Source organism: Cotesia typhae, unplaced genomic scaffold, assembly GCF_013202065.1.
Source record: "Cotesia typhae breed Kobodo isofemale line unplaced genomic scaffold, CoteBio_Ctyphae contig_22, whole genome shotgun sequence".
Classification (NCBI taxonomy): domain Eukaryota; kingdom Metazoa; phylum Arthropoda; class Insecta; order Hymenoptera; family Braconidae; genus Cotesia; species Cotesia typhae.
In genome coordinates, this window is record NW_027423728.1 from 3,819,864 (window position 1) to 3,845,779 (window position 25,916).

Sequence of the window (25,916 nt, forward strand, 5' to 3'; positions counted from 1 at the left end):
AAATTAATAAATTTAAGAGATTTATTTCTGAAGAATACTTTAAAAAAATTCCCATGAACTCAGCTCATAAATAAAAAACAAATTAACCGGCAAAAGCAGTAATTCATTTCCGTGAAGTATCATCAGATTACTTAGAATCTAAAGAGAGGAAAGAGAATGACATAACGCGTAAAAACGACTTGTGACCCGGGATGAGCATAAGTTCGAGGGAACGAGCACGAAAAAGTGTCCCCAGCTCTACCGATATGATATATAACATACTTAAATTGATAATACAACATAAATTGTAAACAAGTGAGCGTGAATTTGGTGGGTCCACCTGTTGTGGTATTACACTGGCAGTATAGACGCCACGCAGTCTACAGAGTACACGTTCCTTCGTTAATCTTTTCCTTCTTGGCTCCTTCTCGCTTCAGCGAGGGCTTTATTCGAGCTTATCTTCCTCTCACTTTTAAATCACTTGCCCCAGGCGCTGAATACTCTTTAAATCTTTTATTTTTTTCGCATTCCTTTTACTCTCATCTCATCTCATCTCATCTCGCTGTTCAGATATCCTTCTCTTCTCTTCTTTGTCATACATCTATTCTTCATTCTTTATTATATTCTTCATCTCCGTTCCGCTTCCCACTTATGGAATCCAGAGATCATATACACTCATATAAATATATTTTATGTGACACGCTATATGGTAGTTACATTAATACGGAGATTAATATGTGATCAGGTGGCTATGAGAGTACTAAAATATAAAACTATTAACGGTCTGCATCGAATCGCGACAATCTAAATAATATTAATAATTTTTTATTTATTTCAGATATTTTATGTTCGGATATGTTTATGCATTTTTAATTTATTTCCATTTTTTTTTGGCTAAGTTAATTAATTTTATTTTTATTTTTAATCTTAGTGAAGAAAAATAATTTTTTAATATAACTGCCTGGTAAGCCTGACTTTAGGTTTTTTCTACTACTTCGCAGGGAATTTTTTATCGTTTCAATGTTACGTAATTTCAAAAAAATATTATATTAATCATTATTCACGTAGATTTTATTTTTTTTTTAAATATAAGCAATAAAATGCAAGCTTATACTAAGAATAAAAATATAATTAAGGTTAAAAAAAATTTCTGAAGTCACTTAAAATTTTTTAAAATTATCCAAATTGTCAAAAATAGGATTTTTTTTTCTCTTCATTGTAATATTTTCTCGGTTAAAAATTACATACAGTCAGAAAATTTTAAGTCAATACTTCTATTCTTAAAGCTCGCTTTGCTCCCCATTTTTTTTTTCCGTGTACTATTAAACTAGAAACACTTTTTGTCTTTGAGACCGTAATATGTTTCCTATGAATACCCAATTAGATAAAACACTCCACAACTTACTTTAATTTTTATTTGATAATGAATTAAAAAATAAATAAAACAAGTCAATCCCAATCACACACAAAAATTTTGATTACCCAAAAAATCGAACGACGACATTTCTTAATCATAATTACAATGAACGCATATCATGTAATGTAGGAAACTCGATTATTGAAAATTCTAGGTCGGCTCTAATTATAATCATAAGTACAATTAATGACTTATAGTTATAAAAATACTCACGGTAAGAACTACTAGTGTTCGATAAGTCGGTGATTAAGTCTCTGATATTCAATTAAATTTTTTTTTTTTTTCATGAGTATAGCATAGAATTAAAAAAAAAATGATTTTAAAAAGCTGCACTTGTTTTTTTACATTTCTTGCAGTATTTATCTCGCAAACCACATCGATCGCCGTGAAAGATATTTATAATATAAATGAAGTTAGCAAATATGTAGATGCAATCCACGACAAAATTCTAGCGGTAGAACTTGTGAAAAATGTGACCGACGAAGAAAAATATCGAGTTTTGAAAGAAGTTTTCAACCATATGGTTACAGTTCTAGAAGAATTGAATGCTGTCACAACCGATTCTAAGGGTGATTTTTGGCCCTTGGATTTACCGGAATTTCTCAAGATGTTCGATAGAGAAAAAATGAAGCACAATTATTTCCCACCATGCTTCTTGAGCTCTTTCACGGGAACAATCAGCGAAAGACTTAGAATGATCGATGTTCCCGTAGACTCGATTTTTGGCATAAAAAAAATTTTTTTTGATAATAAACATGATCTTTGCTCATTTGTACCAAAATTTTTGATATTTGTTAACACTGATGAACGGTTTCCGCATGAAGGAATTGATGAAGAGTACTTGAAATTGCTTGATAATATTGCAGCGCAGATGACAGTAAGTTTTGAAAAATACATAGAGTTTTTTGAGAATATTGGAATTTTAATTTTGTATGAATGTTTTAATATTAATTGATAAAAATTAATTATTACAGGGCGGAATCCAACACAGGTTTTGTCACAAATCAACTCCACTTCACCAAGGAATGCTGGATTATTTCCGGGAGGTTATGACAGCGTACTTGAAAAAATCAGTTATGATCTATCACCTCAATGTCATTCATGCTGGATGTACAAACGGTAATGACTAAAATAAATCAACTTAGTTCAATTTTTAATTATATATAAAAAAAAAAAAAAGTTACTACTTGATTCAAGAAAAACATTATCTTCAAAATATCATTGCTTCTAAATATTCAGAAAATGAAACTCGTGAAAAAATTTCCTGATGTGAACATATTGAGCCTGATATAGTCGTAAATATGGCCACATCAGACCCAGTATGGATATGTCAAATCATATCAAGACATACTCTGCCAAATTTGTCCGTATTATATGGCCTAATACACCCATATATAATTTTTTTTTTGATAATCTGAATGAAAAAATTCTTACAAAATTTGTAATAATTACAATCTGAAACTGTAATTTTTTCTGTTTTTTATATGAAGCGCCACTTTACATTATATATTGTAATTTTTCCCTTATTCTTTTTTCCGTGTGATATACTTTTAAAAATGATTTTGTAATTAAATTAAAAACATTTCTCTTAGAAAACCAAAAATCATGGATGAAAAAATATGTAAAAGAAATAAAAAACACCTACAGAATGAGTATCAACCAAACCATGGCCGTTCTCAAAAATATCAAGCATTCAATGTTCAGATGCGACCCCCAGTTTAACACCACAGGTAATTACTCATACATTTTAGATGTTGCATCATTCCTGATGTAGTTATTGATGGTATTTGAATTTCTTAGACCGACAGAAAACTCATCTCGAGCTGGAAAGAATGATGCAAACGGTGATTATCAGAGAAGAAGACTTAACTACCGACGAATCCTGCAGCCACAATTGCGATTTAGAGTCCATAAAACCCACGATCAATCTCGACGAATGCGCGGACTATCGGGATTGTCAGTATATTGAGGGTAGTTACGAAATTTGTGAAGTAAGTAGCTTCGAAGTCATCAATTATTTATTTCATTTTTATTATTATTATTATTGTGATTGACAAAAGTAATTGAATATCATGATTAAACTCTGTCAGGCTAATCCAAAAAGTTCAAGACTCTACCAATGGGTTGTATATGAAAAAGGTGTTTTCTACGGCGACAATTCCACAGATCTTTGCGTGAATAATATTGTTGAGAGGTACAGTAAGTTGTCATTCACCAAGTTCCGTTGGTGCGATTACTGCGTTTGTACTTGTGTCAAAAAGCCGTCTAAAAACCGGGATGTCATTGCTGCAATCAGTTTCCGAGACCAAGTCAGTGACATGCGCAAAAACTTGTAAGTACTTTTGATTAATGGCAAATGATTTTTGTGAGATTTTCATTAAAAATTCTTTCGTTTTTCAGAGTGGTTGTAGGAATAAGGTTCATAAAGAAGGATCAAATGATCCATATCCAGATAAAAGAAGGAAAGATCAGGCCCAGAAGATTTATAGATCACGGTGCATGGAAAGAAACTGAAAAATTCTTCTATGATTATTCGAAAAAAACTCTCTTTGTTATAAATGATGACGAGACTCAAAGTCCACTTCAATTGGGAATTGACTACGGCCTTCCCGAGGAAATCCACTTTGACGATTTGGTGGCTCCCGAAGGATTCGTTGTCACGGGAGTAAGGTTCAGATTCGCTGGTGATTCGTTAGGATTTCCCAAGAAAATCAATGGGTCTATCCAGTTGCAGATCCGAGTGACACCTTTCGATTACTTCACTGGCAAGTTGAAGGACATCACTCAGACCAAGTGGATTGTTCCGGAATTAAAAGCAACAAGGTATTTAAAATATTGAAATTTTTAATTCATTTGCAATTTTTTATTTTATTTGTTGCCTTTTTTAGGAAAGAATTGGTGCTGGCGGAACCAGATTTACCGACGAAGTCCTCCACGAATAAATTGGACTCTAAAACGGATCAGTTCGTCAAATTTAAGGCTTCGGATTTGAAGAAAGACGTCGGGCAATCAACAGTACCGTTTTTTGATGCTCAAGAAACTGAAGAAGAACATGAGGCCCCTCTAGGAGGAGTTGGACTTATTCATCGTGGCCAAGAAGGCTTTGGAGGATTTTTGGCATTCAGAGTTTTCGATCTAGATCTCACGAATAATTTCAATGGTACATATGATCATTGAAGACTTTCATTGTTTTATTAGATATTCTTGAAGAATATTGATAAAATTTATTATTTAGAGTTTATATGTAGAAAAATTATTGTCTAAAATTTTATTGTAAATCATGATTAAAAAAAAAAAAATAAGTTATTTTTACAGTATCAGATTATAGGAAATGTTATTTAATTATGATCAAGTAATTTATCTCACGAATTGAATTTTGTTGATTGACATACAAAGTTTAATAATTTTTTTTTTGAACTAATTATTGATGATTTTAATTAGACACGTAATGGAAACATGATAGACATGATATTTAATTAATGTGACGCCATTATAACATCGTTACAGTCTTTGATAAAGGCATTTAGAACTCACAAGGTGAAATCAATTAATTAAAAAAGCAAAAGAAGTCAATTAAAAATCTATAAAATATGACCGATAAGAACTAAAACGTTAGGTCGGATGATGTTAAAATTCATCAATTATAACGATACAACTATTTTGAGTCTAGAACCTTACCTAATTATTACAGTAGAAGTGTTTTTTCAGAAAAGCCACAAGTAGATTTATTTATCATTATTAACAGAGGCTATTATAACTTAAAGGTGGCGCTGCATGTGTTGTTTGTATGTTTCAGATAAATAGGAAGTACCCTGATAGCCACCTTACCTATAACTTACTGTCAATCTACGTCCGCAATTTAAAGCAAACTTGACGGAAAGAGTTGGCAAAGCGAGCGATTACCTATTAGTTACCTATAACCTACTCTGCAAATAGACGTCAAAACTTGCTCTACAAGTATTTCCTTCAAATTGTAGTAAAGTTGAAAGGAAATTTAACTACAAATTTGATTATTAACTTGTATTCAAGTTGCGGCCGTAGATTTCCGTCAATTTGCTTACAACTGTTGTTGAGAGAAGAATTACCGCCAACTTGATGTATAAATTAACCGTAACTGCTGGAAGTCAACACTTACTGAGAAAGCGCTGGCTATCAGGGTATATATTACTAAAGCGCTCTAGAAGTAAAGCAGTGAATATCGATAAGTATTGAAAGAGTTGAATGAATTTAAAATTGAAAATTTTAAAACAACATAAATGAATCAATCATGATTTATAAAAGTTATTTAGTGTTGTTCATATGTTTTTTTGTCCAAAATCTCGCGACTGGAATGAATTTGCATGATTTAAGTAGCATAGAAATATTTATTAATAAGGTTCATAAAAGAGCGTGGTCATATTATCAAGTGGAAAATGCGGCAATCAACGGCGATGAGAAGGAGGATATTTTTAAAGTGATATTCTATGATTTGAGAAAAATATTGATAGAGTTAAACAATATGTCTGCTGATTCGCGAAATGTGTCATCATCGGGCGGTTTAGTTTCTTTTATTTCCGCTTTGGAGAAATTTGACCGTAAGAATGGTTCTTCTTTGAATTCCAAGCTGTCTGATAAATTGACGAAGATACTCAATATAAGTGAAACAATAAATTCATACGTCGAGCCGCTGCTAAGATTGGGGGCCGATAATATTTCTGATGATCAAGATGTGCTTCAATTCTGTCCAACTGATGCAAACGCTGGACAAAACGATCAATTCGAATATGAAAAGCAGATCATTCTCAAGGAATACAGTGAATTTATTGAGAAACTGACGACAGAGGTCAAGGTAAGTGTCAGCAAAGAAACATTGAATGAAAAGAACACAAGCCAAGTAAACTTTTCATAAAAAAAAATCTATTAATTGCAGTATAAAAACAGATTCAATACTTGTGGACTAACAACTTCATTGAATCAAGCCGTTTTTGATTACTTTCATCACATTATTGTCACGTATTTAAAAGAGTATGTAATGCTCTACTTCATCGACATTATTGATGCCAGATGTCTTGACTGTGAGTACAAAGATAGTTAATCAGTCGATAATTTCAACGAATTTACTGAAAAATAGAATTTTTTATTGATACGTCACCAGGGAATGTGATGCCACTGCTAATCACTCGTCAAAACGATTCTCTGAATGAATTGTCAGAAAATATAAAGTTAACAAGAACATTTTTAGCAACGACTAACTATTCTATCCACGCTTGCGACGCTGATTATCGTAACAACAGTAATTAAAACAATATTAATATGATCAGTTAGAATCTTTATCTAGCAACTGATGACTAATTCTTATTACACTTTTTACAGCAAACGGTAAATCTTACTACGAATTAGAACGCCTTTTTCAAACTATGATTATCGCAGAGAACGAACTGAACAATAAGAATTCGTGTAAGCATAATTGTAATTTGAAGATTATGTACTCCTACGCTAATCATCCCGAATGTAAGCAATTTCTCGATTGCCAGTACATCTACAGTGGCTACCAAATGTGTTTCGCGGTATATCCACTTCTTATTTCTCATTTTCGATGGAGTTTTTCTTCAATTTAACTTCAAATGATGCTAAATTAATTTTCAGGATAATAATTCAAGCTCAAAGCGTTACGAATGATTCAAGAGTAATGACGGTTATATTTACGGTAACTATCGAGGTTCATGTAATCACAGTGAAGTATTCGTAGGGAGTTACTACAGAGCTTCATCTGCCAACAATTGTGATTACTGTCTCTGCACTTGTGTCTCCAAGCCACAACCCAAACAAAATGTTGTTGCCGCGATAAGTTTCAGAGAACAAGTTACGGACATCTATAACAACATGTAATATATTCTTTAATTATCGTTTAAAAGTTTTTTCTATCTCCTCTTATGATGATTCAAATCTTTTTCAGGGTTGTTGTGGGTGTGAGGTTTATAAAGAAAGATTACATGATTCATGTGCAGGTAAAGGAACGTTCGTTTTTCGCAAACATTTCAGATGGTGCTAATTGGAAGAAGTTAGAAAACTTCGATTATTATAACCACTTACAAGCTTACATACGCAAGCATAATTCCGGGAATTATATGCTCAATTAAGGAGTTGATTATGGTCACCCAGAATCTATCAATTTTGATGATGTAATTGCTCCTACAGATCACGTCGTCACCGGAATTAGGTTCAGATTCGCTGAAGATTCCTTCGAAAATCCAAAATTCAAAAGTGGAAGTATTCAGTTGCAAATTCGTGTGACTCCTTTTGATTATGCCAAAGGGCTTGTCAACGTCGAAAAAACGCATTGGATGGCTCCGAAAGAAGTTCCAATTAGGTATAAATTTTTTTATGCGATGTATGATTTAATCAATTGTTACTGATTCAATGCTATCATTTTCAGGTTCCCAAAAACTCTGGAAAATGCGATGTTACCAACCGAATCACCTGGAAATATTGTCGACTCAATGCCGAATCAATATGTAAGATTCCGGTCTTCAGACTTGGTAGAAGATGCGGGGCAATCAACAGTACCGTTTTTTGATGCTCAAGATGTTGAGGGTAAGCCAGAATTTCCGTTAGGAGGGGTCGGGCTTGTACATCGTGGCTGGAAAAATTATGGGGGATTTTTGGCCTTCAGAATTTTTGATGTAAATCTATCTGAGCTTTTCAAGGACAAGTCGAAATAAATTAATAAATTTTAAAATTATAAAAAATAAAAATAATGACAATAAATTGGTAATATTCCATTTTTTATGTAGTTTTTCATTGATGTTAAATATAAACAATTTATAACTAGTGAATTTTGTTCTTGATCATAAATTACGATAATAATGAAGTAGCAAAGTTTTGTTTAAGTCTAAAAGTATTGAATAAAGAAGCTACGTCAAAGCGTATGAGGATTAAAATATGGTGGTGGTAATTATAGTCGGAGCTAGAACTGATGATACTTTAATGGTAGTGACAGATAAGACAATCAATGGATAATAAAGTAGGATATTAATACCACCTTAAAAGTCTAGTGACGTTGTTAAGTGAATCATTGTCAAAAGACTATAATTTTTTTAAGTGTAAAAAACTAACTATGATTCTTAAAAGCTATTTGGTGTTAATTTCATATTTTTTTCTGCAAAATCTCGCGACAGTGGTCGATGGGATGAATTTGCATGATGTAAGTAGCATAGAAATATTTATTAATAATGTTAAAGAAAGAGCGTGGTCATATTATCAAGTGGAAAATGCGACAATCAACGGCGATAAGAAGAAGGATATTTTGAAAGCGATATTCTATGATTTGAGAAAAATATTGACGGAGTTAAACAATATGTCTGACGATGCACGGAAAGTATTGTCATCAGGTGATTTAGTTTCTTTTATTTCCACTTTGGAAAGACTTAATCGCCAAAAAGGTTCTTCTCTGAATCCCAGACTATCTGATAAATTGACAAAGATATTCAATATAAGTGAAGCAATAAATTCATACGTCGAGCCACTGTTAAAATTGGGGGCCGATAATATTTCTGATGATCAAGATGTGCTTCAATTCTGTCCAACTGATGCAAGTGCTGGGCATGACGTTCAATTCAAATATGAGAAGCAAATCGTTCTCAAGGAATACATAGAATTCATTAAGTATCTAACAATAGAAATCAACGTAAGTTTCAATGAAACGAAAAAACTTTCTAAGAAAATTTCAAATTATGATAAATTATCAGGATTGATTCTAGGATGAGAAGCGGTTCAATATTTGTGGGCAAAAAACATCATTGAACCAAGCAGTTTTCGATTACTATTATCAAGTTGTTGCCACATATCTTAAGGAGTATGTAATGCTCTACTATATCGACATTATCGATGCAAGGTGCTTCAATTGTAAGTACAAAAATCTCCAATTGTCACATCACTGTTGATTAATTCGAAAAACTTATTTATCAACAGTGAAATCTGGTCCATTGTTAATGATACGTCAGAACGAATCTCTCAGCGAGTTAAGAGATAGTATCAAACTGACCAAAATCCTGCTTAATAGAACCAACCACTACATGCATAGATGTGATGCAGATCATCATAAAATCAGTTGTAATTAATCAGAATTGCCATTATTAGTCTAGTAATAGATTACTGATTAACTCTAATTTTTTTAGATAACCGTAATTTGTATCTCGAATTGAATCATATGATTCAATCGATCATAATAGAGGAAAAAGAAATGTCTACTGATGGGTATTGTTCACACAATTGCAATTTGAATAGTATAAAAACAACAATAAATCATCGAGATTGTCATGAATTTCGTGATTGTCATTATATTGGTAGCACAATCGATTACTGCGAATCCACTAAAGGAACAGGCCATCGGCGGCTTAACTGGTTCAAAAGTGGAGATATCACTTATGGTGATGATCATGTTCAATGCAATGGCAGCCTAAAGAGCGTGTCTAGCTACTTCAATTTATTGAGGAGTGGTAGTTGCGATTATTGCGTTTGCTCTTGTGTCAAACAATCAGACGACGAATTTGCAGTTGCAGCAATCAGTTTCAGGGAACAGGTTTCTGATATTCGAGCCAATGAGTAAATTAATTTCTGATATTTGTAGCAATCGATCTCCTGATATGCGGTTCATCATTTTTTGACATTGCAGAGTTGTTATGGGTGTGAGATTCGTTAAAAAGGGCAGCTTGATCCATGTTCAGATCAAAGAAGGCCAATTAAAATCCTATGGAATTCGTAAAGCTTATTGGAAACCTCTGGAAACATTCACACTATCTGGAATACCTAAAAAGTTCTTTGTTATTAACAGAAATTCAGTCATGCGCCAGATGATTAAAGGAGTGGATTACGGCGAAGCCAAGTTTGTAAACTTTGACGACATGATTGCACCCGAAGGATTTGTTGTTACGGGTGTCAGGTTTGGAGTTTCTCGAAATCACTACAATAAAGATCGAGGTATGGCAGGTGCGATTCAATTGGAAATTCGTGTCTCACCTTATGATTACGTCAAAGGACTAGTCTATGAAAACTTAACCCATTGGGTTATTCCAAATCAATCTTTCTGGAGGTATGCTTATTTTAGTAACTTTTTAAAAATTTTGAAAACGATAAAGTGCAAAGATAATGCATCGAATTCTGATTTATTCAAGTGGTTAATAACCGTTTTTGTTTACAGACAGGAATTAACTCTGATAAATCCTGATAATCCAACAAAATCAACTGTAAATGATCTAGACTCAACTCCGGTCAAATTTGTTAGACTTCAAGCTTCTGATTTGTTGAAAGACGCTGGGCAATCTACGGTGCCATTTTTTGATGCTCAAGATGTTGAGGGCAAACCTGAGTTCCCTTTAGGAGGAATCGGGCTTGTCCATCGTGGTCGCGCAGGTTATGGAGGATTTTTGGCATTCAAAATTTACGATCTTAATCTTTCGAAATACTTTCATTAAAAATCATTAATGTTATTCACTATTTTTGTTCAATTGCACAAAATAAATCAAAATTTTCATCAGAATGAATGTTTTAAAATTATTTCTTAATGTTATTAAAGGTAAATAGGTATGACTATTGGTAACAGACCTCAAAATTTTCAATCAAAATGTATTATAGATCAAATATTTTTTGTGGTTGATAAAATTCATTGACGTCATGAAAAACGATAAATAATAATTAATTATTATCATCATCAGGTGTTATCTATATCATTAAATTAAAGACTATGAAAACATTAAGAACTTCAAACAATTACTGTAACTTCGAAACAAGTAATAAAATTGGATAGAAAAATTAAAAATTGTTCATTTAGTGGAACATTGATACTCCGGAATTAAAAAAAAAAAAAAAAAACAGTATTGAATATCGAATGAAAATATAGTTGATCTGAATTGATATAAATTAGTTATTGAGAATGATTTTTAAAAGTTATTTGTTTTTTATCCCATATTTTTTTTTGCAAAATTTCGCGATTGGAATGAATTTGCATAATTTCAGTAGCGTAGAAATATTTATTAATAATGTTCAAGAAAGGGCGTGGTCATATTATCAAGTGGAAAATGCGACAATCAACGGCGATGAGAAGGAGGATATTTTGAAAGTGATATTCTATGATTTGAGAAAAATATTGATAGAGTTAAACAATATGTCTGCTGATTCGCGAAATGTGTCATCATCGGGCGGTTTAGTTTCTTTTATTTCCGCTTTGGAGAAATTTGACTGTAAGAATGGTTCTTCTTTGAATCCCAAGCTGTCTGATAAATTGACGAAGATACTCAATATAAGTGAATCAATAAATTCATACGTCAAGCCGCTGCTAAGATTGGGGGCCGATAATATTTCTGATGATCAAGATGTGCTTCAATTCTGTCCAACTGATGCAAATGCTGGACAAAACGTTCAATTCAAATATGAGAAGCAAATTATTCTCAAGGAATACAGAGAATTTGTTGAGAAACTGACGACAGAGATCAAAGCAAGTATCAATTAACCACGAAAATTTCTTAAGTAAATTTTAAGTCATGATAAAAATTGGAAATTATTACAGGATGACAAATGGGTCAGTGTTTGTGGGCAAACAACATCATTGAACCAAGCAGTTTTTGATTACTATCATCAAGTTGTTGCCACGTATCTCAAAGAGTATGTAATGCTCTACTACATCGACATTATCGACGCACGGTGTCTCAATTGTGAGTATAAAGATCACTAATTGTCACATCTTTGTTGATTAATTCAAACAACTTATTTGTGAACAGTGAATGCTGCACCATTGTTAATGATGCGTCAGAATGAGTCTCTCAGTGAATTAATAGACAACATCAGACTGACTAAAGTCCTCCTCAATAGAATTAACACTCATGTCTATAGATGTGATGCAAATTTCAAAGAAACCAGTATATATTGATCGCTTTATTTCTATTAGCCAACCAACCAAATTGATTCAGTTATCTATGATAATCATAATGTCTTTATTTTAGTGTTCAGAAAGCCGTATCTCCAATTAAGAGGTATGATGCAAGTTATCGTTATCGCAGAATCATATTTAAGTTTTTATGGGTCATGCGATCATAATTGTGATTTAAGCCAAGTTGATTCAATACTCTACTCATCATGTGACGAATTTAAATCCTGCACGTACAATCACTCCGCATATAATCTTTGTGAAAAGGTGCTTGTGTTTTCACAGTTCCAAAATTTAATGTATGAAGAAAAATAATCACATATGATTTCTAGGACAAAAATAGTTCACGACGCTACGAGTGGATTAAAGGCAATCAGCATACCGCTTATGGTAACAACTATCCATTCTGCGATGGTACAAAGAAGATTGTCAGCAGTAGATACTCCGTGGACCAAGCGCGTTATTGTGATTTCTGTATGTGTACTTGCATCAAACGCAATCCTACTTCGTTAAATCCTGTAACCGCCATCAGTTTTCGGGAGCAAGTTACCAATATCATCAAAAACAAGTCAGAATTTTTTTTTCATCTATTTTGATAATAAACTGAACAATCTTTCAGCGATTTTAATGATAATGATGGATGCAATTGCAGGGTAGTCGCAGGAGTCAGATTCGTCGAATGGGGGAACATGATTCACGTCCAGATAAAGGAGAAAGATTTTACCTCGAATGAAGCCGGCGTTTGGATACCGGTTGAAGATGTTCACTACCGCAAGACAGACCGTAAATTTTATGTTACAACGCATGAATTAAACTATTATAGCATAAAACTGGGCAAAGACTATGCCCATCCAGAGACCATCGCTTTTGATGATCTGATGGCACCCAAAGGATTCGTGGTCACTGGAGTTAGGTTCAGATTCGCTGGGGATTCGAACGAACATCCAAAAAAGACTGGATTAATTCAGTTACAAATTCGTGTGACTCCTTTTGACTTTGTTAACAGGAAATTGATGAATCTTAATGAAACTCGTTGGATTTTCACAACGTATTTTAGATTCAGGTTCGTACTTGTACGGTAAAATAGTTTTAAGTTATACTAACTACTATTTTTTTTCAGGCATAAGTTGGATCTAACACAGCCAGACCTGCCAACTAAATCATCGTTGAATGTTATTGATTCAAAGACGAACCAATATGTCGAATTCCAGACTTCGGATTTAGTAAAAGATGCTGGCCAATCTACGGTGCCGTTTTTTGATGCTCAAGATGTCGAAGGGAAACCTGAGTTTCCTCTGGGAGGAGTTGGGATTATTCACCGTGGTCGCAAAGGCTATGGAGGATTTTTGGCTTTCAAAGTGTTTGATCTTAATCTTTCGCAGTATTTTAATGAAAAAAGTTCTGCCTGAGTCCAAAATGAATAAAATATTAAATTCTATAAATCAAATAAATAAAAAAAAAGTAATCTGGTATTTGTGACAAAAATTAATTACTCTACCTAATAACTTTTATAGCAATTTTACACCTCTAACGACTTTTAGTTACACAATTTGTGTCGTAACGATGAAGCTAATGTAAAAACGATAAAGAACACTTCAATGGATATCAATAACAATCTTTTTCATATTGATTCAGTACCTCTTTATCCAACAGTAATTACTACGCATTCTTTACTGAAGAATAATTTTTGCTAGTTACCCAAAACCAATCATGATTACGCGTGATTATTTGTGTGTATTAACCTTTTTCGCAGTAACAAATGTGTCTTTGGGTATCGATTTTGCGGGTATTTATGACATAGACCGAATCAACTCTTTTGTATTTAACCTAAACATAAGATCTGCTATCGACTATAATCCAGGAAACAAGATACTCAATGTTACTGAAGGTAACAAAGAATTCAAAAAGATTCTAATCGACCTTACAGGTATATTAGGAGACCTGAATTCGATAGCCAATTCCTCGGAAGACAACTATTGGCCAAAGAATTTCTACAAATTTATAAAAACGCTGGAAGACTATCAGCTGAAAGTAGGTTACACGGAATCATTTCTCGATTTGATGACTTATATAAAAAAAATTGAAAATAAGCGCAGTGCTATTGACGCAGTCGTTAGATCATTAATGTTCTTTCGTCACAATAATTATTTCACTGATTTCGTTCACTTCTGCCCCTATTTTATGGGATTCCTTGATTTCATTCAGAATGACCACTATGACCAATCGATTTCGTCAGTCTACGAAGACTTTTTACGCACATTGAGAACAAAAATGGCCGTAAGTGTTTCAACTTGGTTTACAATATGTTAATTGTAATTAATTCTATTGATTCTTTTGATTTTTAAGAGTGAGGATCAGCACAATTTTTGTGGCAAGACCAGTTCATTCCGTGCGGGGTTGTTCAATTTCTTCCGCTTGGTTATGACACCATTTTTAAAAAGGTACACTATGATCCGTTTTGCCCGAATAGCTGGGACTCGATGTCACAACCGTAAGTCTTAAGATTTATTATGAAGGAACAATAAAAGTGATCATAATTTTTATTGCCCTTTTGCAGGCTCAGTTCTTTCAGTACCTCCAGGAGAGTTTAAAGAAGATTTCTCAAATGCCATTCGGTTGACCAAAAAATTGCTGGAAGACGTCCAGCATTACACCTATCGCTGTGACGTAAAACATATCAATCGACGTAATTATCCCTTAGATCTGTCAAATTTTGGTACTTTTTTTAATTGATAGCTTTTTGTGCAGATAACGAAGGTTTCTATTACTACGAATTAGAGAAAATGATTCAGACTATAATAATTGAAGAAAGGTTAATTAGTGTTACGAATTCTTGCAGCCATAATTGCGATCTAAGTCAGTTGACTGGTCTTATTAATCGAACGGAGTGCAGCAATTTCCAGGACTGTCAATATGTTACCTTGGGTTATACTATTTGTAAAGTAAATATTATTTTTTGTGCAGAATATTACGTTACTGATTGATAATCACAATAATTATTGATTAAACCCTTAACTTAGTCTGACGAAAAGAGTTCAAGGCGCTACGAGTGGTTTGTAGGCCGAAATGGCGAAGAATTTGGCGATACAGATCATCGACAATGTCGAGGCAAGTTAACAACTTGGGACAGTTATTACAGTCCATCTCGAATTCGAGACTGCGATTTTTGTGTATGCACTTGTTTTGCAAACTCACTGTGGAAGCATCAGCAGATAAACGTCATCAGCTTCAGAGAGCAAGTTTCAGATATAATGGAAAACAAGTTCGTAGGATTAATTTATATTCATTACAATCATCAACAGAACAGTATTGAACAATTCAATTGTTAATTGGTCATTAGGATAGTCGTAGGAGTGAGATTTGCGAAGAAGGACAACGTGATCCATGTCCAGATCAAAGAAGGCAAAGGGAATCCCAACGGATTGATCACCAACTCTGCATGGAAGCCATTAGAAAGTTTCAAGAAAGTATTTCAACCTTTTAGATATATGGTTAAGATCAATGGCACCTCACGAACGCTGAAATTGGGAGTAGATTATACCAGACCTGAAAGCGTGAACTTCGATAATTTGGTCGCTCCTGATGGTTTCGTTGTCACGGGAGTCAAATTTAAAAGGGTTACGGATTCTAGTTTTAATTTGCAACTTAAAGATGTAAGGGTTCAACTTCAAATTCGTGTGACCCCTTATGATTACATCACTGGCAAATTGATTAATCTTGAAAGAACGTTTTGGATTTCTGGAGATTCTAAAAAGTTAAGGTGTGCTTATTGATTTTTTTTGTCACTTCTTTATGTATGATCAAACTGTAATTGATAGTTCTTTTCAGAGAAGAAATGATCTATAACAGTCCAGATATTCCGTCGAACTCACCAAAGAATTTTATCGACTCAAAAACAAATCAGTTTATCAAGTTTGTGATGTCAGATTTGAAAAAAGATGCTGGGCAATCAACAATACCGTTTTTTGATGCTCAAGATGTGGAAGGCGAAATTGACTTTCCTTTAGGGGGAATCGGATTAATGCACCGAGGTCATGAAGGTTACGGAGGGTTCTTGGCGTTCAGAATTTATGACATGAATCTCTCAAAATTCTTTCAAGAGCGATCAAACTTCTTGTAATGTTGAGCTGACAAAATTGAAAATATCGAACTGAATTATTGTACATTCACTCAGTGAGCTAACAACTTAATAGAATTAAGAAATCATTTGCAGTATGTGAACATTGTTTTCCTGGAATTGTGCAAGCATAAAATAAAAAAAATCAGAAAAAAAAGTTTTTATTTTTTTCAATGCCATTTCTAAGTATTTTTAGAAATAAAATTTCGACACTGACATATTTTTTTTATCTAAGTAGTATTGATAACGCTAACCGAATATCACTACTTTTAACTTTAAAATATAAAATAAATTTCAAGTCATCATAAAACAGAACTATAAATCGGTTAATAATCATAAAAATTGACCAATTGTAAGTGAGAATGATAGCAATTAATAGCTAAGTTTAGAACAATTTTGATGTACAATATACGACCCATAGTTTTAACATCATATCGAAATATAATTTTTTATGAGTCGAATTTCTCAGAATAAAAACAATGGTTTCGAATTTTTACTTAAAATTGTTATTACTACTTGCAATTGAAAATTCGTTAGGTATTCAACTATCAGATATTTATAATATACATCAGATAAATCAATATAAGTTAAATTTAACTGTAGAATTACTTTTAACTCGCTCTTTTAACTCACTCTTTTACAGCTTTTATAGCAACCTATCTTAGCAACAGGCTTTATCTTTGCCTAGTTTACTCCTTTTTGAGCAACTTTCCCCAGCAATAAGCCTTAACCACGCCTCTCTGAGATAATCCTTCACCGTTAGGTTTTTGCACTAACTTGTTAATTGACTCATACTCATTACACTCAGAAATAATATAAAATAAATAATAATCAATGTTTTCCTTCGTAATTAAGTCTAGCAATACAAGTTCAAGATGTTACGAATGGTTCAAGGACAAAAATGGTGTCGTGTATGGACACTTTAATCACGGAAATTGTTTGAACAAAATTGAATCTATTGAAAGTTATTATCACCCTGGAAAATTACGTGAATGTGATTATTGTGTTTGTAATTGTGTAATAAATCCATTCTCCGAGGGGCCTCAAGTTGCTGTAATCAGCTTCAGAGAGCAAGTCTCGGATATTAATGACGGAATGTACGTATTTGTAATTCCTAAAGAAATCTCTGATAATTAATGTATGATTCAAATTTTGAACAGGATTGTTGTGGGAGTGAAATTCATGCAGAAGGATAACATAATGCAGATTCAAATCAAGCAGGGTAAGCTGTATCCCAATGAACTTATCCGCGATTCTAATTGGATAGAACTCGAAACTATTCGTAAAGATAGTAAATTTCAAAAATTTTTCGTTGATGTCAATGTTAACTATTCAAAGCAACTCACGTCGGGAGTCGATTATGGACTTACAAATGGGATTAATTTTGACGACGTGTTTGCTCCTGAAAGATTCGTTGTCACGGGAGTTAGACTTCATCATGCTGGGAATTTTGTTAGTGCATTCGGAGAAGATTCGATTGGATTGGAAATTCGAATCACACGATTCGATTTCTCATCAGGAAATCTTAGTCTTCTTGAAACATACTGGTCTTCAGGAAATGAGGACACTAGGTTGGTTTTAATTGATCTTTATTTGAAAACTGCGTTCAGATCATTTGAAAATAATTTCAATTATTTTATCTTTTAGAGAAGAAATGGTCATAACAAATCCAGACAATCTTATTCGATCACCTAAAAATTTAATCATTTCGAAAAAAAATAAGTTCATAAGATTCAAAGCTTCGGATTTGAAGAAAGATGCCGGGCAGTCAACAGTTCCGTTTTTTGACGCTCAAGAAGTTGGAGGCGATCCGGAATTCCTTTTAGGGGGCGTGGGGGTCATTCTCCGTGGGCATAAATGATACGGAGGTTTTTTAGCCCTCAGAATATTTGATCTACAGCTTCACCAGTATTTTAAGTCTAAAGATACTCTTAATTAGACTTTAGCTAGTGATTTTTTTCCTTTTGTTTAAAAATAAAGAACTATAACAATTAAAAAATTAACGATGGTAACAATGATTGAATTATTCCTATTCAGAGTGACCACGCTCTAAATTATTTATACTTGATGATGTACCACAATAATTATTTATACAAATTAAAAAAAAAACGTGAAAACGACTTACCTATAACTCCACAATTGTGACCGGATTCATCTGGCAAATCGACATTGTTAGAATTTGTTCTCGTCGCAGAAACGCGATAAATGACATGTTCGAATGAAAACTTGTTGGCAGTGTCCTTATCCTCAATTCGATTTGTCGTCGGCTTTATGATGTAGCTTCCGCTGGATGTCTTCATATGACCGGTCTGAAACAACATGATTTTACAATTAGTCTAATATATTTTGCACGTGTTTTCAAATAGTTGGCGCCCAAAATATTGGGATTATTTATATCGATGTTTGAAAACTATCATACGTAATACATAATTTAAGTTAACGTTCAAAAATAAAACAAAAATTCACTTAAAGGCTAAAGATAGAAAATGTAATATTCCGTGAGAAAATGTAATATAAAAAAGATGAGTGACGTCATAATGAAGACACGTTGCGTCTCCTGTAAATATTACTATGTATGACTTTAAGCATAATGTTTGATATAGTACGTCGATTTAGTCGGAAAAGAGTGAACTTTGTTGAACGTAACCTGAGATCTGGCAGATGTAAAACATCATTCAGTAGTATTTCTTCTAATGCAATCAAATGTAATGCATTCCACGTTTATTTAAATGTTTTTCTCAGTAATTCTGGATTAACTACAACAATACGAGGTACTTAAGTCGTTATCTTCTGTTTTGTATTTTAGTGTGGTGGGAGAAGTATAAATATTTGAGGATTTAATTGAAGTTTTATTTTGAAATGTAAAATGTTTAATAATTTTGTAATTTCCATTACAAAAAGTAGTTTTAACTTTTTAAATTTTGCAACAAATACAATCGAATGAAATATTGCACAATGTGTTAAGAACAATAATCTAGAAATTCAAGTGAGATGGATTAATAAATAAAATTATTAATTATCTGTTGGAATAACGTGCGATGTTGAGAAATGGAAAGAATATAAATTATAGATTGCTCAATGTATGATACCGCGGTGGATGTCAAACAAAATAACTGTTAATTATTTTCTCGTTCAACGACGTCTTACAAAATCTTATTAATTGTAGTGAGTTGAATTATGTTTCATACATTGATGTAAGTAGTTTTGTTGAGTACAATGATTGTTGGGATAGTTAAGATAAAAAGTTGAGAACATATTCAAGGATGTAATTAGAGTTTGTTTCAAGACGTTCAGATGCTTCATGAAATCAAATGTTTTACTAATTTAGAGTGTGAAATTTTTTTTTCAAAAAGCTAATTAGAAAAAATCTAAGAAATCGCAGTTGGTGTGATTGAAACGAGAAAGCCGCAGTTATTTTCATGAATTAGGATAGTCATTGTAAAAAATTGTACAAATTTTCTTGAAACTATTTGTATAGAATTATCCCTCTAAAACATTTGAAAATTGTACTTTTTACAGAACTTAATTATTTTTTCATTGAATAATATGAATAAATATTTCTAAAATCCAAATAAAGTGTAACCATAACATGTTTATTTCATTTCCACATGTCTATAAATAAACCAAATATTAGTATTGTCATATAAATACCACAGAGCATACAACATAAATATCCATATTTATCTTTAAATGCATTGCCCTGGTGAGCCGACTGCATTTTAATACGCTTAACGAAGTACATCATTGAGCAACCAGACATTTCATTCTGTTCCACAATCGCAGTCGCTCCTTCTTTATTCCTTATTATTATTATTATTATTATTATTATTATTATTAATATCGCATCATATTTTAATCGAGACAGTTTAAATTGCGCGATGTATTACTTTAAAGAATTAACCAAAAATAACAAGGATTAAATGAATAAATGATTAAATGGTGGATGAACTGATAAATTATAATAAAAACAGTATAAGTATAAGTAAGTATAAGTAACAGTATAAGTGTAAGTAATACTTCTGACATCACGACTTACAATGAGGGAGTCGTGTAGGCGCCGAGGAGGGGAAACACGAGCAAGTTCAAGTTCAATGCTTCTTGAATCATTCCTCTATATCTACTCACTACTCGCTACACTTAACCTTTTTATTTTGTGGTGATTGTTGTTGTTTTTATTATTGTTGCTTTAATTTTAAAAGTATTTAAAGGCACGCTCACCGCGGAATGCACGTAGGCGGTATATATTTAGCGGGGGCGTCTTGTCCACCTTGTGGTTACCGAGAACACCCTTGGCACGACGTTGTGACACCCCGTTAGCCCCCGTTCCTTGTTACACTACTTGCAGGTACCAGGTACCGGGTAGCCAGCGCTGGGGCCTGATAAACTGGATTAGAATAAGAATACGAGGATAATAAGCCCCGGGTTATCACTGATAGTCTACAAGTATTATTAATGTATACCTTTATGTACTGTGATATTATTTTTGTCTTTTGGATTATTACTTTAAAGAATGAATGGAGCTTTTTAAGAGGTTGCTTTTTGTTTTTAAAGGAGAAAGAATGAATAAAAACTTTTTAAGAAAACAGATAAATTGAATTTTTTTTAATTTTCCAAAACTTGATTTTTTATAAAAATTCCCAAAATTTATTGTAGATTTTCTAGAAATTTTTCCAAAACCTTTTTTATTAAATTTTTTAGGTTTGTTCAATTTTTTTTTTATTTAAAGGGTTTTTTTTTTAATTTTTCAAAAATTTTTCCCAAATTTTCTAAGAATCGTAATTTTAAAAGCCATAAAAATCAATGAAAAAAATTATCCAAAAGAAAATAATTTAAAATAAAAGATTAGTAATATGTTATCGATAATATACTATTCATAAAAAATTTTTCTCAACAACCTTAGCATGAATACCTCTCAAATCTTGAACAAATAATAAAAACGTATTATAATTTAATATAAGTATCAACTACTTGTCAAGCATAAATGTAAGTTAAAGTTCGTTAACTACAGCTTGTTAAACATCCTCGGATTATCCATATCAATATCATTCACATCACCTTCCACGGAAGATAAGTTAATAAATAGCGATAAAAATTGATCATGACTGCAAGTAAATTATTTACATCCAAAGTCACCAGTTACATAGTTACTTCATTACTGTCAATAAATAAGTATGTATATTTGAATAAATTATTCAGCTCGGTACACCCGTAAACCCATTAATATATACAAGCATAAATAATATAGAGATTGCAGTCTTAATACAAAGATCGGTAGATATTTTCTTGACATAAGAGGGTAGTGCGATAAAACGAATACATACTTTTATAGTATATTTTATACATCTTATTGCATTGCAGATTCCAGTACTTAACATTCTACGTGCTGCCAATATATATATATTTAAATGGAAGTATATAAGTATCAGTACGGGACAGTAAGAAGACGGGAATTAAAATTACGAAACGATAGATCGAGGTGCTAGGTCTTCCACCTTTCAACGATTGTCGTCCTTAATTTTTCTTCTTTTTTATTATTTATACTATCTTCATCTTGTTGATGTTTATTCGATACCAACAAATAATAGTTAATAAATATTGAATGATAATTTATATGGGATAGTTATTTCCAGTTGACACATGTACATGACCATTGATTGCTATCTTTAAATATCACTTGTGTACTGAAATATAAATATCCTCATTGAGAACAAAGACTTGAATTCCATACGAGATTTAAGATTCACTGGTATATATAGTGGGTATTTGTGTGGTTAAATATAGTTATTTTGATAATATGTAGAAAGGCATACTGGAAATAAACTAGTAGATTGATGAGAAACATTCTTAATCCAAAAATAAAATTTTATATTGTTTTTTAGAAAACCTTATATTATGACTTGATTTAAGAATTTTACGTCTTGAATTTCGATCTGGGTTCGAGAAAAGAAATTCTACTTTTTCGAAGTTTTTAATGCGTGAGGTTACCGCTAGATGGCTAGGCGGAGTAAATGTGCTCGCTTTTAAAGTTATAAGGCTTGAAAAAATTCGAGATTTTGGATCGACTATTAGGAATGTGGGGAATTATAACTTTATAGAAGAAATTTGATCAATTTTGATGATAACAAAGTATAAAAATATCCAATTGAAGTTTAATAAGTGGAAAAAAATTATTTGATTCTAGAGAAATCTTTTAAAAACTTTTACTTTTTCAATTCACGATTGAATTTTTTGAATTAATTATAACTGAATATTCCAAAACTAGAATGAAATTTTTGATAATATTTCCCTTGAGCCAAGAGTTTTTTTCAGTGCATTTTTTTTTTTATTACACTAACAAATGAAAGCAATCTTACAAGCATACAAGCAACATATTTGATTTAGCTTTGTATGTGTTAGTAGTAGCAGACAAGAACAACTGAACACGAAAAGTTTAAATGTCTGGAAAAAGATATCTGGCAAGAGTTCTCGGTAACCCTGAAGTAATTCTTTGTACTGCGTTGCTATATATGTATAGATGTGTTTATTATACTGATGGTAGCTTCAGAAAGGGAGAATGTAAAAGAGATAATGCAAATCGAGCATTCATATGTGGAAAATTCTTACCCTCCTCAATCCTGAGTCTTTCTTTATTGTATACAATATATATATATTTAACAATCTTGATTTATGTTCGTAGTTTTTATTAAAAAAATATTGTTGGATCTTAAAACAATTGAAGTTAATAAAAATAATTTTAAACTGACAGTCGCCGGGAATCGAACCCGGGTCCGCGTAATTGAAATACGCGGTTGAATTTACGTGCCTGTGATAAAGTCGTGTAATAATGAATTAAAGAATTCAAAATTTACAGCATATGAATCATTAAATTAAACTTGCGAAATAAAAAAGAAATAATAAAGTTTTTATTGAACGCAACAAAATAAAAAGATGGATCGATGTCAAAATCGTAAAAGCAATCCTTGAAATAAAAATTTATAAAAATATGTAATAGTGAGTGTGTTGTTGGCGCGAATGGAATGTGAAAAATAAAATGGTTAATAGTACAGCTGTATTGCACTGATATTTAATTTGGGATAGGAGGTTTGTTTTTTAATGCCACTCGCTTAATTAGAAACGAATGGTCTCGGCAATAAAGAAAAATATAGGCAGTATTAATGTATGATAGATAGATAGATAGCAAGGAGAACCAGCTAAGCAGATATAAAGGGGGGTGCGAATATAATATGTAAGATTGTGTTGTTATGTTTAATTTAATGAACAAGACCGTGAAGGTAGCCAGACGTAGGCAGATATAAGACATAAGACAAGACAAGAAGATGGTGTATCAACTTGTCGACAATATAGACCCACAACTCACTACTTTATTTTCCTTTAGAATTTACTGTTGTTATCTTATGTTTTTTTTTTTTGTTTTAATTAAAAAACATTCAAGCCGTAGTTCTATTCTAAATTCTCAATATAAATATTAAAGTGTTGTTAATGTAAACTCAAAGCTTGATACTATGGCTATTTACGTTCTCAATCAAACTTACTATCCGCTGAAAGAATAAGAGACTTATCAAAAACATTCGAAAAAATTGACCCAATTTCAATATTTTATAAATACTGTTTATATATTTTATCGAAATAACTGTATTTAAAGACGCCAGTAACAATTATGGATATAGTGAAGAAACTTTTAGTTGAATAAAAAATATAAGATTCCTAAAGAAAAACGAAATTGTTTTCCGAAGTTTTGAATTTCTCCAAATTTTACAATTCCAAAAGCGAGCACACTTCCGTCGCCTGGCCATCTAGTGGTATTATAACGAACTAAAAGCTTAAAAGAAGTAAAATTTATTTTTGCCAAAAAAAAACGAGTTTTAAGAGAAAAAATTTTTGAATCAAGTCAATTTCTTCTCGTCAAAATCATTTTTTAAAATCAACGATACTTCTTTTGAATCAACTAGTTTTTTTTTCACTGTTCTAAAAAGTATGAGACTAAATCAAATATGTTATGTGCATATATGTGATTTCCTTTGTTAAGTATAATGCATAAAGTATTTAATATTTAATACTATAGAGTTTATATTACATTGGACATGCAGTAAATCGCAAGACACATTCGATCAGGTCTTATTCGATCAAGTTTTAACTGGCTGGTTTTTAGTTGATTTTATTTTATGTGGGAGGACAAGCAAAGTATCAGTTAAAGTCTTTTAAGCAAGTGAATTATGAGGTCAAATACTTTTGGTCCTTAAGAGATTCATGACCGAGAATTTTTATATCGTCCATTCACATGTTACCCATTTTTTATTTATTCTTTTTTATATTAGAGCCACATGGCCGAATTTATCGGCTTAATTCAATCGATATTTTTTTCTTTATTTATACCAAGCAAGAATGTTAAATTTAAAATTAGCCATTTTTTAACATAGTGGGCGCAATTATGCGGTTTTAAAAACGTTAGAAAGCAAGTGGGCGCTAGTAAATTTGTACATCAATTCCAGATTTTAGTGTCTGTAATAATAATAATAAATCTACTGGAGAGAGATCGATGAGCTCTAAGGACTTATGAGCTGTCAAAGTTAAAGCGACATTTTTCACGGAGATAACCGATTACTTGTCAACTAATGGTGAAAAAATTTTTAACGAGACTTCAAAAGCATTAAACTCGTTATTTAAAAAAAAATTTCTTCCTTAAAGATCAAAAGCTTCGAAAAATTATTTTAAAAATTTAGAATTTACTGAAAAATGTTTAATGTTTGATAAAAAAAAAAAAAAAAACGACAATTTTTACGACCCACTAAATTTGATAAAATTTTTTACGATGACTAGGGTATTTCACAATGAAGTTGGTAGTATATAAAAAAAAGTAATGGATTAAAATTTACAGGGGTCACGTTAGTTACCGCTGTGATTTTATATACACAACCTTTTTAACATTTACAGCGTTCGGGGATGTAAAACATGAACACAATATGACTCACGGGTGGCCGATGAGACACAATGAAATATTTTATTTCTGAATTTTCAATTTCGATTCATGATATACAATTGTTATTATAGCTTCCTGAAAATCGATTATTCATCTAGTTATGCACGCCGGTTGGTTCCATGCATACATACATACATGATAAATGGAAATCATTATTGACATAAAAATTATAAATTGTAATATATGTACAAACGTAGTACTCGCTCGTATTAGAAATTTTCAAAAAGTATCATTGTTTAGATGTCAACATAAATATAAATATATACGGAAGCTAAATTACAGTAGTTCAATTCCGTCTAACCTATCAATTGAAAAGCATGCCAAATAAGTTGCGGAGTGACTATCCCGGCAATTTGCCCGTCGGGGACTTGATTAAGATCTCAAGATACATGTGAGTCACGATATGTCATAATCAAATGCACTATCATATTTTATTAGCTTTGTCTATTTACTATTCACTTTTTTCTTTTTCAAAGACTCGAAACAACAAAACATTAAAGGGCTTTGAAAAATTACTGAAATGATC

The 25,916-nt window shown here is 32.1% G+C and overlaps 8 protein-coding genes across 12 annotated transcripts in view; 7 read left to right on the forward strand and 1 right to left on the reverse strand.

Moving 5' to 3' along the window:
* LOC141523922 (A disintegrin and metalloproteinase with thrombospondin motifs 15) overlaps positions 1 to 25,916 on the reverse strand; it is a 97,628-nt gene that overhangs the window by 30,219 nt on the left and 41,493 nt on the right. For both annotated transcript variants that reach the window (XM_074237500.1, XM_074237501.1), the window contains exon 6: positions 18,539 to 18,722. In XM_074237500.1, the coding sequence (XP_074093601.1) occupies positions 18,539 to 18,722 (184 nt within the window). The remainder of the gene's footprint in view (positions 1 to 18,538; positions 18,723 to 25,916) is intronic.
* Positions 1,753 to 4,722, forward strand: LOC141523924 (uncharacterized). The gene is made up of 7 exons (XM_074237503.1): positions 1,753 to 2,273; positions 2,371 to 2,515; positions 2,989 to 3,126; positions 3,197 to 3,387; positions 3,487 to 3,728; positions 3,797 to 4,219; positions 4,285 to 4,722. The coding sequence occupies exons 1-7, from the start codon at positions 1,917 to 1,919 to the stop codon at positions 4,571 to 4,573; spliced, it is 1,785 nt and encodes a 594-aa protein (XP_074093604.1). The 5' UTR covers positions 1,753 to 1,916; the 3' UTR covers positions 4,574 to 4,722.
* Positions 5,614 to 7,088, forward strand: LOC141523930 (uncharacterized). Of its 2 annotated transcripts, XM_074237512.1 has the most exons (5): positions 5,614 to 6,224; positions 6,306 to 6,450; positions 6,531 to 6,668; positions 6,749 to 6,942; positions 7,022 to 7,088. In XM_074237512.1, exons 1-5 carry the CDS (start codon positions 5,664 to 5,666, stop codon positions 7,052 to 7,054), a joined length of 1,071 nt encoding a protein of 356 aa, XP_074093613.1. In that variant the 5' UTR covers positions 5,614 to 5,663; the 3' UTR covers positions 7,055 to 7,088. The 2 variants fall into 2 exon arrangements, with proteins under 2 accessions (XP_074093613.1, XP_074093612.1); XM_074237511.1 differs by lacking the exon at positions 7,022 to 7,088 and having other exon boundaries at positions 6,749 to 6,993.
* LOC141524035 (uncharacterized) lies at positions 7,002 to 8,112 on the forward strand. The gene is made up of 4 exons (XM_074237680.1): positions 7,002 to 7,260; positions 7,332 to 7,489; positions 7,520 to 7,745; positions 7,812 to 8,112. Coding segments are annotated over exons 1-4 (672 nt in total). The 5' UTR covers positions 7,002 to 7,258; the 3' UTR covers positions 8,098 to 8,112.
* LOC141523925 (uncharacterized) lies at positions 9,142 to 10,947 on the forward strand. 2 transcript variants are annotated; one of them, XM_074237505.1, is made up of 5 exons: positions 9,142 to 9,280; positions 9,347 to 9,487; positions 9,553 to 9,979; positions 10,050 to 10,466; positions 10,575 to 10,947. In XM_074237505.1, exons 1-5 carry the CDS (start codon positions 9,238 to 9,240, stop codon positions 10,846 to 10,848), a joined length of 1,302 nt encoding a protein of 433 aa, XP_074093606.1. In that variant the 5' UTR covers positions 9,142 to 9,237; the 3' UTR covers positions 10,849 to 10,947. The 2 variants fall into 2 exon arrangements, with proteins under 2 accessions (XP_074093606.1, XP_074093605.1); XM_074237504.1 differs by having other exon boundaries at positions 10,050 to 10,947.
* LOC141523929 (uncharacterized) lies at positions 11,055 to 14,047 on the forward strand. The gene is made up of 4 exons (XM_074237510.1): positions 11,055 to 12,563; positions 12,629 to 12,864; positions 12,949 to 13,359; positions 13,417 to 14,047. The coding sequence occupies exons 1-4, from the start codon at positions 12,405 to 12,407 to the stop codon at positions 13,703 to 13,705; spliced, it is 1,095 nt and encodes a 364-aa protein (XP_074093611.1). The 5' UTR covers positions 11,055 to 12,404; the 3' UTR covers positions 13,706 to 14,047.
* Positions 15,142 to 16,603, forward strand: LOC141523933 (uncharacterized). 2 transcript variants are annotated; one of them, XM_074237515.1, is made up of 3 exons: positions 15,142 to 15,238; positions 15,317 to 16,056; positions 16,125 to 16,603. In XM_074237515.1, the coding sequence occupies exons 2-3, from the start codon at positions 15,785 to 15,787 to the stop codon at positions 16,414 to 16,416; spliced, it is 564 nt and encodes a 187-aa protein (XP_074093616.1). In that variant the 5' UTR covers positions 15,142 to 15,238; positions 15,317 to 15,784; the 3' UTR covers positions 16,417 to 16,603. The 2 variants fall into 2 exon arrangements, with proteins under 2 accessions (XP_074093616.1, XP_074093615.1); XM_074237514.1 differs by having other exon boundaries at positions 15,148 to 16,056.
* On the forward strand, positions 17,248 to 18,466 carry LOC141524036 (uncharacterized). Its single transcript, XM_074237681.1, has 3 exons — positions 17,248 to 17,510; positions 17,574 to 17,984; positions 18,061 to 18,466. The coding sequence occupies exons 1-3, from the start codon at positions 17,248 to 17,250 to the stop codon at positions 18,272 to 18,274; spliced, it is 888 nt and encodes a 295-aa protein (XP_074093782.1). The 3' UTR covers positions 18,275 to 18,466.